The sequence below is a fragment of the Lagopus muta genome, chromosome 3 (assembly GCF_023343835.1).
Source record: "Lagopus muta isolate bLagMut1 chromosome 3, bLagMut1 primary, whole genome shotgun sequence".
NCBI classification, from domain to species: domain Eukaryota; kingdom Metazoa; phylum Chordata; class Aves; order Galliformes; family Phasianidae; genus Lagopus; species Lagopus muta.
This window is the reverse complement of record NC_064435.1, coordinates 1,632,926-1,645,658: the sequence shown is the minus strand read 5'-3', so window position 1 is coordinate 1,645,658 and position 12,733 is coordinate 1,632,926. Positions and strand designations below refer to the sequence as shown.

The 12,733-nt window shown below is 43.8% G+C and overlaps 1 protein-coding gene across 2 annotated transcripts in view; it reads right to left on the bottom strand.

Moving 5' to 3' along the window:
- The window catches only part of ZC3H3 (zinc finger CCCH-type containing 3), a 154,970-nt gene that overhangs the window by 19,311 nt on the left and 122,926 nt on the right, over positions 1-12,733 (bottom strand). For both annotated transcript variants that reach the window (XM_048938848.1, XM_048938849.1), the window contains exon 9: positions 11,135-11,266. In XM_048938848.1, coding sequence (XP_048794805.1) covers positions 11,135-11,266 — 132 coding nt within the window. The remainder of the gene's footprint in view (positions 1-11,134; positions 11,267-12,733) is intronic.

Below are 12,733 nucleotides of genomic sequence, written 5' to 3'. Positions count from 1 at the left end.
CCTGGCAAAGAAGGAGGCAGCAACTGGCAGGGCTGGTTGGAAGACCTCAGCACTGGGAATGATATTAATTAACATTTTCCATCAACAACCTCAGCAAGGAAGAAGGTAAAGCTGGGTTACTGGGCCGACCAGTAACCGCCCAATGACCCCATGGGGGGAGGAACAGTCTCATCCAGCCCTGCATTCCCGGCTCTGCTCCACCAGGAGTTTGCCCACATTGAACTTCTCAAATATCTCCAGGCTTGTCTCGCACCCTGCTTGATTCTTCTTATTCCAGTGCCAGGGGATGGCAGATGACATGGGAAAAGAGAAAGCAAACTGTTGGTGCATCCTTGCTTTGCTCTTCCCATTTCTTTAGGCTTCCATCCACCTCTCTGTACAATGAGCACAAGAGAGTCTATCCAGCCCCTGACTGGAATCCCAAACCCAAAAGGGGACTGCACAGTCTGGGGAAGGGGAGCTTTACAAGGACAAGCTAAAACCCCAAACTCAAGAAACCCAGAGTGATTCAACTCAACTCAACTCAAGAAACTCAACGCAGGTGCTTTCTTTTTCCAAGCCTGCAGCTCAGCGAGAGCTATTAGAGGTAGCCCCATTTCCAAGTCACAGGATTAACTGGCTGGATTGATGTTGGGTTGTTTTAATGTACCTCTTCCCCATGAATTCCCAGTGTTAAGTGTCTGCTGGGAAGCTATTGCTGGAGATGGTGGAGCTGCTTTCTGACACCATTCAGAGCTGACAGCCAGTAAATAGCTTTTTTGATGGCCTTTTTATAATTGGGTGCAGATGGAAGCAGCCTTAAAAATTCCAGGTCTCCATCATTAAAACCTGGAGGACAATACATCCAAACATCACATAGCCTGTGGAATAATAATGGGAGAAATTTAGCTAACACACCGAGTGTTGCTTGTGCCTCTTTGTCTTCAGGCAGTCAACAGGAGAAATCAAAGGGTTTTGACTCTGTTTTATCTTTTCTCCCCAGTGCAGAGCAGGGGAAACAGCCTCATGCCAGTTTCCCAACTGGGAAATACAACAAATGAGAGAGCACCGACATTTGGGAAGAAAAGATTTTAAGCTATTTGAAAAGTTGCAAAATTCTCTTCCCATGGTCACCAACAGCAGTCCCAATTAACAGCAGATACAAAAATGGCAAACAAGCTGGTAGGAGCTGTGACGACCAAAGGAAAGCATCACTTAGTAGAGGTGGATACTTGAGCTTGTGGTTTCCAAGTCAATGGTTTGGAAAAAGGGAAGGAAAAGCTCAAAATCTGTGGAAGAGTTGCTTGGTGTCACAGGATTTTGGGGCCACTGCTCCAAGGCTGACAACAGCACATGATAAAGTGTCAAAGAATAAGAGAATTAATGAGGTTACAAAGATCACTAAGATCATTCAGTCCAACTGTCATTGAGTGCAACATCTATCTTTTCCTTGAAATCCTCCAGGGAAGGGAAGGATGTCCTGAAAGCCCAGAGGAGCCATGGCCCTTACCAAACTCCAATTTGGTCTTACTCTAGCCCCAAGGCACCAAGGACTGGTGAAGACATGGTGAACGCAAAGCAATGGATAGAAGGATGAAGGTGAATCCCAGTTTGTTAGCAAAGAGTCGCTGAGGACCAGCGTGGACACCCACATGGGAATTCCTTCAGTGCTTAACCATTTCCTCACTGCTTTGCAGAGCCTGCACAGGAATGCCATTTCCATTGCAGCTCCCCAACAAGGTCATCCATCACACCTCCAAGTCATGATGGAGCCAGTTTCATATGGAGAACCCATCCACATTTCACATGGATAACCCATCCATGGAAACTATCAATCCCAAATCAATACCTTTGGGGATGGAGCAAGGTAGACACCAACTGTACATCCCCTACAGAGAAGTCTTCACCAGAACCAGGGGTTCTGCCATTCACAGGCTCCCAGGTGGACCGAGGACCTGCCACTGGTGTTTGCAGGGTGCAGAGATCATCCAACAAGAGAAAACAACTAAGAACAAAGGGGAATTCCAGTGTGGAAACAAAGACAAAATCTGCTCTGCTTTGTGTTCGCCTGTAAAGAAATTCAGACTGAAATCAAGAACTTTGCCTCATCAGTACATTCCCAGTCATTAGCAGAGATTTAGTGACTACTTGCCTCCTAATTTTCATGTTTTGTGATGCATCTTTTACTACAAAGATATTAAAGCGCAAGAGAAAAAAAAAATCACAGGCTGGTATTTATCTAGGCACTATTACCAACTAGCCCAGGCTATTAAGCAGTTTGAGTTTGCCCTGATAAGCAACATCTTTAATGCAAGCATCTGAATGCTGCTGGAGATACTACAGTTAAATTAAAGTTGCAATAAGAACCCTCATTATGCCATTACAGAGTACGGTAAATAAGACGCAAGATGGAAACCCACAAAGATTTCTGCAGAGATACATGGATTGGATGGGGCGCAGAAGAAATCTGATTTGTTTTAAACCTCCTCTGGAAGTTACAAAGCTTTTTCAACGGTAAGCTGCCATCCTCAGCACTCAGATTTATCACTATCAGTAGCACAGCCCTCGTTGCTGTTCTAATTTCAGCCAAGAATCATTTGGGTGTGCAAAATGAAGAGACCAACTCTCTTCTACTGGGGGCCAAGTACTTGCACAACTCATTTGCCCTTCTTAGACCCATTTCACAACAATGTACAGTCAAGTCCCTTGTCCCAGCTGACACAATTGGGCACCTCATACCAGAATAGATTTATCATAGAATCACTGAGGTTGCAAAATACCTCCAAGATCATCAAATCCAAATGTTGACCCTTCATCACTATGGCCACTCACAGAATCACAGAATCATTACACACTACACTTTTCACAGTAGGAAAAGATCTCCAAGATCATCCAGTCCAACTGCCAACATTCGGTCTATTGGTGGAGTCCTAAAGCCAAGGTTTCACTCTACAGTTCCAGTAGATGTGAGCTTGCCAATACTCATTTATTTTTTTAAGATCTGCGATCTTAAGAACAAACATATTCAAGATCATCACTAAGTCTGACTACTTTTGCTTCTTTCAATAAAGAATTTACTTACTAATCACTTGGTTGACTGATTTCAGATTTCTGCTACACATTATACGAAATAAGAGAAAAACAAACAAATTAAATGGGCAACTGTAACACACAGAAAACATCTGTCAACCAAAGCCAAAATTAAAGATAAACAAAATGAAGTTGCCTTTGTAGATGACTATCATACAACTGCAGTGAACTATAAAAGAGCTATCAAAAGCTACCCATCAGCTAATTCTAAATGATGGGATAAGGTAAGCTGGAAATCTTTTGCATTATCCCAAAGATGGAACTGGAGTAATCTCACTCTGGTGCTGTGTGGACATGCCTGGAGGAACCAAAATTTGGCAGGAAGGTAAAAGTCTATATGGCACATCAGGAACCTGCAGCTGGAACAGGTGGATACGTGGCTACTGTCTATATATGTGCCCAAAATATCACTCCTAGTGACCAGACTCAAAGTCATCTAGATAAAAATGAAGATGAGGGAGGTAAAAATGGCTGAGAATTGGAGGAAAATCAGAAACACACCACTAGTGAGAATTAAGAAAGGATGATCCAAGAGCTTCAAGGAGGGCAGTACTCCAAAGGCTCTTGGATATGATGTGGGCACTTTTGTAGTTTGAAATTCATGGTGTGAAAGCTTAAAACCAGGAGTTGGACTCAATGATCCTCAAGGGTCCCTTCCAACTCAGTATATTCTATAATTTTATGAAAATCACTGCCTGGCCCTTGATTTACATGAAAAAGCTTAGAGAGGGCTTGTAATCTCTAAAACCACCCCTGACTCCATTGTATATCCCATATAAAGTGGAAACGGGGCAAAATGTCCCATTATTTCTTCATACATGTAAAAAGCATATCCATACGTAAGACTTGATGTTTCTACCATCTGAGTCCAAAACAGTTGCATGCAGGACAGATAAACTTAAATCTGAAATGATTATTTCCCCTATGAGCAAGAGAAAGTGAGGTTTTCAAGATGCAATAATGTGATGCCTTCTCATCATTCTCCTGTTGTAGGTGGATCAGCTCCTTAGAAGAAGCAATGTGCAGATCCCTAAATATCCAACTTTCTTGAATGCAGGTGAATAATCCGTTTGAGGTTTGATTCTACTAATAAGAGCCCAAGTGAGTTTTATATTCAGTGCAGAATGAGTGGGGCTCAGAAAACCTATTCTCCCTTTGGTAGTCCTTAAAGATTTGATCCAAATGGAAGAAAAAAGGGAGATGTCTCTGACCAGTGGAACAGTGGAAGTCATTCCCTTCATGGTTTGATGAGCTCATGGTTGGACAGGACGATCTTAGCTGGTCTCTTCCAACCTTAATGATAATGATTCTATGACTCTATTTCCTCCCTATCCTTTGACCAGCTAATCTGTTTCACTCATTTGCAGTTTTAATGAGCACCACCTCCAGGTGGCTCCTGTGCAGCCCTATGTCATGGTCCATGAATTGCATCACCCTTTCCCTCTGCTCAGGTATGGTCACATAGGCACATGTTTGAAATCCTGCTCTTCCCTAGCCACTGCTGCAAGCTCTCTCTGAATGAAAGGGGATTGGAAATTGGAAGCAGCTGTGATAGGATCATAAAAGAAATAAGATGGAGGAACGGCCAACAGAGAGAAAATTTGGGATGACTCAAAGCTTAGCCTTCCCCATACCCCTCCCCATGCTCACGCTGAGCACAGAGGTTTTATATTAAGGTTTCTTGCACTTCAAATAGCCCCCCTGGTAGCTGGGCATGGAGGAGTTTCTCAGCTTGATTGGGTTTAATTCAGCATAACAGCATCACGGGGTTTGGAGATGAGTGCTTCGAGCCTGGAAGTCTGCTCCTGCCGTGGCTGCTTCTCTCCAGGCATCAGCAGCAGGGCAATTTGAAAGAAAAATCATCTGAAATTGAAACCTGTTTAAAAAAAAAACCCCAACTTAGTCTGTCTCAAACTGACAGCACTGGGCAAATAATCTACATGTGAAGCAGCTGCATGAGGTCTCATAGGGCATTTGAAGGGCCGTCAAGAGATGAGCAAACCTTCGTTCACCCGAGGATGCAATGCTGAAGTCCCATAGGTACCAATTTCCCACCCAAAAGTGATCTGGAACCAGAGCCCCTGAATACAGTCAATATCAATGCCAGCGTATATGGATGGAAAGAAGAAGGCTGGAAGGAAGCTCTCCTGCTCTCAAAATCAGAGTACTTTCCTTTGCAACCCCCAGCACATCCCAAACCTCTCCCAGATACAATCATGACTGGTTTGGAAAAGATGAGGTGAAGGAGAGGTCTCAGTCTTCAGAATTTCCACAGCCAGAAGACATTCAACAACCCATGTTTCATCACAGAACCAAAGAAGGGTAAAGGGATACCTCAAAATACCAACAAACATCTGACCTCTGTTGTGAAAATAAAATTGCTCACCATCACAAACTGAGCAAAAGATAATTAAGAAAGAAATCCCAAAGACATTTAACTGCTAGCTGATTCCAAAAGTGAGGCTTTTCCTAAAGATTAGGAATGTGTTAAATTGAATGCATTGGATATGTGAAATGAAAAAGCTTTACAGTGGGAACCTGTTAAACTTCCACCAGAAAAGGAGAAAAGAACCAACGTGATGCATCACAAGACGAGAAAAACGAGAACAAATTGTAGGCAAAGAAAAAGTCCCTGAATTGGAGTTTTCTGTAGAAAAACAAGCAGCTGTCACTGCTGTCACTGTGGTCTTTCCAACCTTAATAATTGATTCTATGATTCTATGCTTGGGGACAGCTGGGCAGTCCCAGCATGGCTCAATGATGAGCATCCCTTGGCAGAGCACCGCTTCCCCCTGATTTATCCCTTTACAATTTCCCTGTGTGTTTTCACTGTTGTTTAATCTCACAGTGCCTCACTGCTTAACAGTTCCCATGGGGGAACAATCTACCCACAGGCTTCCAAGCAGCTGATGGAAACAATATGAAGATAGGTATTTAATGCAGCACATTCGCTAATGTACACCATGGGGGAAAAGCTTATTTAATACCAAACAATTTTACAGATGCAGCAGTTAGAGGGGGCCAGGCTGATTCGCTTGCCTTTGCTGTGACACACTGCTAGGAAACACTGCTGCTGCACCAAAACCTGTCTGAACCCCATTCTTCCAAATACAATTTATTCCCCAATAAACTGAAGTTTGCGTCTGCAAAGCAAATTGTAAGTTACCTGCTCCGCAGGGACATCTCCATTCCTAAGGCAAGTACTTGCTGTATATAATCCTAGGTGCATGCTCAAAGCCATGCAATTAAATATTAAATTATCAAAAATTAAATATTAAAGCAGCAGTGCATAGTCTGATTTTTGGGTGGTTCTCTGTAGAGCCAGGAGTTGGACTTGGTGATGGGTTGATGGTTGGACTAAGATGGTCTTAGTTGTCTTTCCAACCTTAATGAGTCTATTATCTTTATGGGTCCCTTCCAACTTGGAATATTCAATGATTCTATGATTCTATGTATGTCAACACCCTTAGTACTGTGTATTATTTTGGAAACCACATTTGGGCACAGCCAGGAGAGTAGCTTGGCAGAGAAACCATCTCTTGGACCACCTTGCACCCATCAGACTAAGCACAACTCATCCAATGTTCAATTACATCCAATCCCATGGCAGCCTTTTAATGGATAGCTCTCCAGGGTGGCTGCCTATGTGGACAGGAGGATTCTGCAGGTTTCACCACCATGGACACGTCACTTTGCTTGTCCCTTGCCCTGGGGAAATGCTATAATGCCTTGCACCCACTAGCATCATCCCATTCTCCTCCATGAACTCAAGCCCCAAACACAGGCAAAAGAAAGGAAGGAGAGATGGAGGAACAGAGTAGTCTTTACCTTAGAGCAAATACTTAACAGGACAACTCATTTTAACAGCTAATACAGGAAGAGAACAAACTCTAAAAAAAAGTGTTGTCGTCGGAAAACCCTGAGGAGCACCTGCAAGTGGCCTCATTTCTTCTTCCCCCCCTCTCCATTTCCCTTTTGGTCTTCCCCTGGCCAGGGGGGGATCAGCTTCACCCAACAGGACATTTGGTGGGGCTGGAGAAGGTCAGAGAGCTCACGGCAATGTGGCAGCCAGACATCCATGGGTGGCCTCACTCTAAGCAGATTACTCATAGCATCCCAACACACAACCCAAAAATGAGTGAGGATGCTGAAAATTGAAATTCTAACTTTGCTACGAACTCCCTTCTGAAAATAATTGAGTATAACACTCACTTAATGAAGGATGCAGCCACGTGCTCCTACAGGAGCCGTCCCCTTCCCCCAAGGGCAAGGGATCTGTTTACAGTCTATGTCCCTAAAACAAGGATTTGGGAATTCAAAACTGAACTTTCTCATTTGTTCTGGAGGTTGGATGGAGCAAGCTGACCCAGTGCCTGATTTAGAATCACAGAACCATAGAATACTCCAAATTGGAAGGGACTTACAAAGATCACTCAACGGTTGGCAACCCTGCCCATGGCAGAGAGATTGGAACTATATGATCTTCTGAGGTCCCTTGCAACCCCAAACCATTCCGTGATTTTATGATTCTGATGAAGGTAGATTGGTCAGGTCCACAGAACAAGACTGGCACCATTTGTATGAAAAATGTACACAGCCGGAGTCAGAACCCAAGGGATTCTCAAAGCCCAATCATGTTGACCTGAGCATCCTGCAAAAATTTTTAGAAAACACTCAAGATGTGACACTGCCAATGACATGCCATCAACTGTGAATAATTGATGGCATTTTTTATGAAGGTCTGATAAAAAACAGCACAGGGAAAAAAAACACAGCAGGGAGAAGAACCCAACGCGATGCGCTGCCAAACCCAAGCAGATCTCAACTCATAATTCCCAGATGTCCTCCCCTTGGAGTTTATCCTCAGAGGATGCTCTACTGAGTGCTCAGGCTGCGGGCAGATAGCTCTCAACACTTCTCGGACAACAGCAAGGCAGAACAAGAAGAGATTTACTCCCAGCCTAAATTATTCAAAAGAAAAGGGACTGCGCATCTTTAACAAGGCATCGTTTTATGAAGCAAGGTTAACATTTTTACTTGATTCAGTAGAATATTAGAAACTCTCCGGGGTCCATTTGAGGACTTTCTACTTTGAGCAAAAGAACGGACTCAGCACTTTTTATATTATTTAGAGAATAAAATTAACCCTTAATGGCCCAAGCTGCTATTTCTCCTCCCCAGTTAAATATGGCCCGCTCAGCAATTTCTCCCCATATATAATTACAGGCTGCTATCCATCATCTGTAGGAGAATGCTTTTCTGACACTCCAAAAGTGACGCAGTAAGCACTTTCACTAATAGAATAAATATTCTAAATATCTCTTTTATATTTTCATTTAAATTGGAATATTTTAAAATAATTGTAGGGACGCTGCCCGTGCTGTTAGTGCTGCAGGACAGCTCTGTTTTTCTTCAGAAGGGATGTTTATCCTGCACGCAGACCCCTCCACACACCGACGCAAAAAAGTAATTAGCCAAAGACTAATTTATTAGGATTTCCCTCCATTCTTGCTGATGTCCTGAGTTTCTCACTGTCCTTATTTTTGGCTTTTCTTCCTCCTGTTTGCTTTTTTTTTTTGGCCAGTGGCCTGTAGCCACTTCTTCCATGTGGAAGGGATGGGTTTGCCTTGATGAAGGCACTTGGTTGTGTTCTGGTGAAGGGACAACTCAAGAAACATGTAGATGTGGCACTGAGGGATATGGTTTAGTGGGAAATATTGGTGGTAAGTAGACAGTGGACTCATGATTTCATAACTGGATATGGAGGGGATGGGCTGACAGTTGGACTTGATGATCTCAGAGGCTGTTTCCAACCTTAATGATTCTGTGATTCTGTATGGAGGCTTTACATGACGTTCTCCAAGCACATACAGCTTTTCCCATGTTCATCCAAACATCTCATGGCTTCACTGTCTTTCCCTTTGTGCCAAGCTCCATTCTGGGCATCTGCTGAGAGCCAGCCCTTAAGCATCATTGCCTTCCCTTGGCTTTTCAACTCTCATCTGCTCCCAGGGATGTTGCTGAGATCTTCCAGTGTCTCCATCAAGAACAGCACCTGGGATGCAAAGAAGGAAAGCCCAGATCCAGGCATCCCAACAATTTCAGTGAACAGCAGTTCAAAACACATGGGATTCAGAAAGCTGTAGGAACAGCCACTCTGCAAAACAGTGCTTAGGCAGCCACTTCTTCATGCACAACTATTAAATGCAATAAAATAATATTGCTCTATAGGCCCGCTGGGGCGTTTTTGGGATGGTGCCCTGCGATCTGGCAGACTTTACGTAAACAAAATTATTGTTTCATTAGTGGCTCAGTTTTTTTTTGTTGTTTGTTTGTTTTTTTTTTTCTTTTCAGTTGAAGAGCTGAATTAAAGCAGCGTTTGCAAAACTCCAAAAGTGTCTGAAGTGTTTTGGATGTGATACCCGATGGCTCCAGCTTGGGGAGTTGCTCACTGAAGTTTGTGTCTTGTCCCATTGACTCATGGAAGTAGCTAACCAACTCAAGATATTGTTTTCATGTTTTCTTCCAGGTAAAGCAAACACATCCTCAAGGTTAAAAGCCTGTGTCCCAGAAGGAAGAGAATGGCTGCTATCCTCCAACTTTATCACTGCTGTGTTCACATGGTGCAGGAAGGTTCAGATTTGACATCAGGAAAAACTTTTTCTCCAAAAGAGTGGTCAGGCTGCCTAAGGAAGTGGTGGATTCACCACCCCTGGAAGTGCTCAATAAATGTGGAGACGTGGCACTGAGGGACATGGTTTAGTGGGCAATATTGGTGGCAGGTGGATGTTTGGACTAGATGGACTAAAGGTCTTTTCCAACTTTAATGATTCTATGATCTCCATAAATCTCAGAGTCTACTTCTGTTCACTTATTCAGTCTGTTGGCAAATTTCCTGTCTGCCTCTTCCCAATTATGACCATGCATTGCACAGCCTGAGGACTCTGATGTGAGTCAACAGTCACACTAAGAGGCCAAATAAGGTATTAAATGAATAGAAAACAGCAAAATTGAATCAGGAAGGCATTATGTACCCAGGAGGTACTCTTCCCCAGCCCAATAATAGGAGCCATCCTCTACAGGAAACATGGAAATGTGGCACTGAGGGACATGGTTCAGTGGGCACGGTGAGGATGGGCTGGAGTTGGTCCTGATGATCTTAGTGGTCTTTTCTAGTCTTAATAATTCTATGATCCTAATACCCAGGGATGCTCAGCAGTGCCACAAAGCAAGGCAGTGGGAGACCCCGACAGCACTTAGGAAGGAAGGCACTGATGTGAGACATTGGATAGACCCCAAATTTCATTTCTTTAATGCAAGAGCCCCAAAATTCCATTGGAAACCAGCAACTGTCAGCCAGCTTCAGGTCCTTCTCTGGGAAGGCTAAGCAACCACATGCCCTGTGTGTTACAAACGGTGCCATAAATTCAGGGACCTTACAGATCAACCATGGATGTACACCAAATCCCTGCAGCACTTCACCACATTGACCTAAAGCAGAAAGATATGGGGATGGGAGCCAGACTCCAGGCAATCCCCTTCTAGGAACACATCTGGAGGCTCAAATGATGTTAGCTGTAACAGGAAGGGTGCTGCAGCTGCTGCTAAAACTGAGTCCCAGGAGTTCATGCTCAGTTTTAACCCACCACGAACTCAGCATGACTGCAAATAACCATTAAGTAATGCAAAAAACAGAGCTCAGAGTTCCCTCCTTTTGCTTTTCATCTATTTAACTGAGCAGTGCCTGGGGCTGGTGCTATCTGCACAGGGATGCACAAGACCAGCACATGATCGTGAGCTGCAACCTCTTTCATTTGTTTCCTTTTTCTTTTTTTTTTTTTCCCATGCCTGTAAGGAAACAAAGCCACTTTGCCCATAAACCTTTGGAAACGCATCCAGGTGTTTCAGCAGCTTCCAGCTCTACAGCTCCCTTTGGTGCTATAGCTCGCATGAAAAACAGCTGGTGGCTCACCAGCACAGTGCCCTCTGCCTATTTTAGCAAAAAACCCAAATCCATCACTGCAGACAGAGAGAGAATGGTTGCCTTTTTTTTTTTTTTTTTTACCTTTTCTCCCATAGGGCAATAGCCTTTGAGAAAATCCTGGCACACTTCTGCCTTCCTGGACACATAGACGTGGCTGTAGGGGCAGTTGCTGTTGTTGCAGATCCCCTTCAAGAAGTAGGAGCACACTGGCATCTGAAAGAGGAAAGGATGAGAAGCAGAGGATGAGAAACCCCCATATTCATGGCTATTAGGAACCGTTCCAGTGCCCAGAACTGAAATAAAACAGTGACACACGTAAAATAAATCCGTGCCTTTTGCCAAACACTGATGCCAGGGGTATTTTTAGTTCTTCTGTTGGGTTCTCACAGCACTGCTCCATGACATGACATGGTCCTGCTGTCATAGCATCCTACGGGACGATTACTGGAAAGCACAAAACTGCTCTTACAAAACTCAGCACAGAAAAGGATGGGGTTGTCAGTGGCATGGGGTGGATTTGTTTTCCCTGCAAAGCTCCCAAATAAACTTGGAAGAAAGGGCAGCAAACACCATCCCAAGAGATAATGCAGCAGCAGAAGCAGAGGGCTTGCCCTGTCTGAAACACTGTTTCCCATCATGGTTTTCCTCTCTCTTATGTGGGTTTTCCAGCAGCATGAAGGTAATCCCACAACTTAACAAGGCGGAAAAGTGCTTGCAAGCATTATTTGTAGGGGGGGCTGTATCACATGCAAGCAATAGCCCAGCACTCCTAGAGCTATAGGAGGACTGGAGCTGGAGGAAGAATGCTTCAGGAGAGGAGGAGGAGCAGAGCTGTCCCAGTACACTTGCTGCTCCCCAGCTTCAGCATCACTATGACAAACCAGCAAAAAGCAAGAGAGCATTCACCCACCACTTCAAACTGCAAACTTCACCTTCTTCCAGCTGTTATAATTAAAAACAAATTACCAATCTGCAGCAATATGTCACCATCCTTAACTCAAAGTAACTTCCCAACCCTAGAAGCAGCTTTGCAATGTGATCGGTTTGTAACCTAAATGCTGTCCCATCCCCTCAATGCTGTCCCATCCCCTAAATGCAAAATTTACTTACTGCTCAGTGCACCACTGATCCCTCTGCTCATCCCAGTGCTGCTGCTTCAAGCGTCCCCAAACCAATACTTACCCTTCTACAATAAGCGTGCGCAGAAAAGTCCCTTTCCCTGAAGGGCACGTTTAAGGTTTTAACTAAATTGGCTCATTTGAGGCAAAGAGAAAGGGAGAAATAGAGGGAGGGGGGAGCAGAGGGGAAAGAAAACAAAGGGTGCTTTAAGAGAGAAGAGTTTATTTTTAATTGTCTTTTAACTGCAGACATTAACATAAAGGACAGGGCTCTAGGGCTATCTTTTTTGTTGGTGGTGGTGTGACCGTAAATGATTCCCTTAATGTAGTTTTTGATATAGAGCCCAAATTAGCTCTAATAAAAAGGGATAATAAAGCCAGCTCTTATACAAAAATAAACTCCTCCTAGCTGTCAAGCCTGAGCCATTATCAAGAGGAAGCAGCACTCTCATTTCAATTAACCTTGTTTGCACCCCACTACGTCCACACAAATAACAATAACATTAATTCAAGGCACTGGTGCGGTGCGTCCATATTAGACAGCTTTGACTATGTACACGCT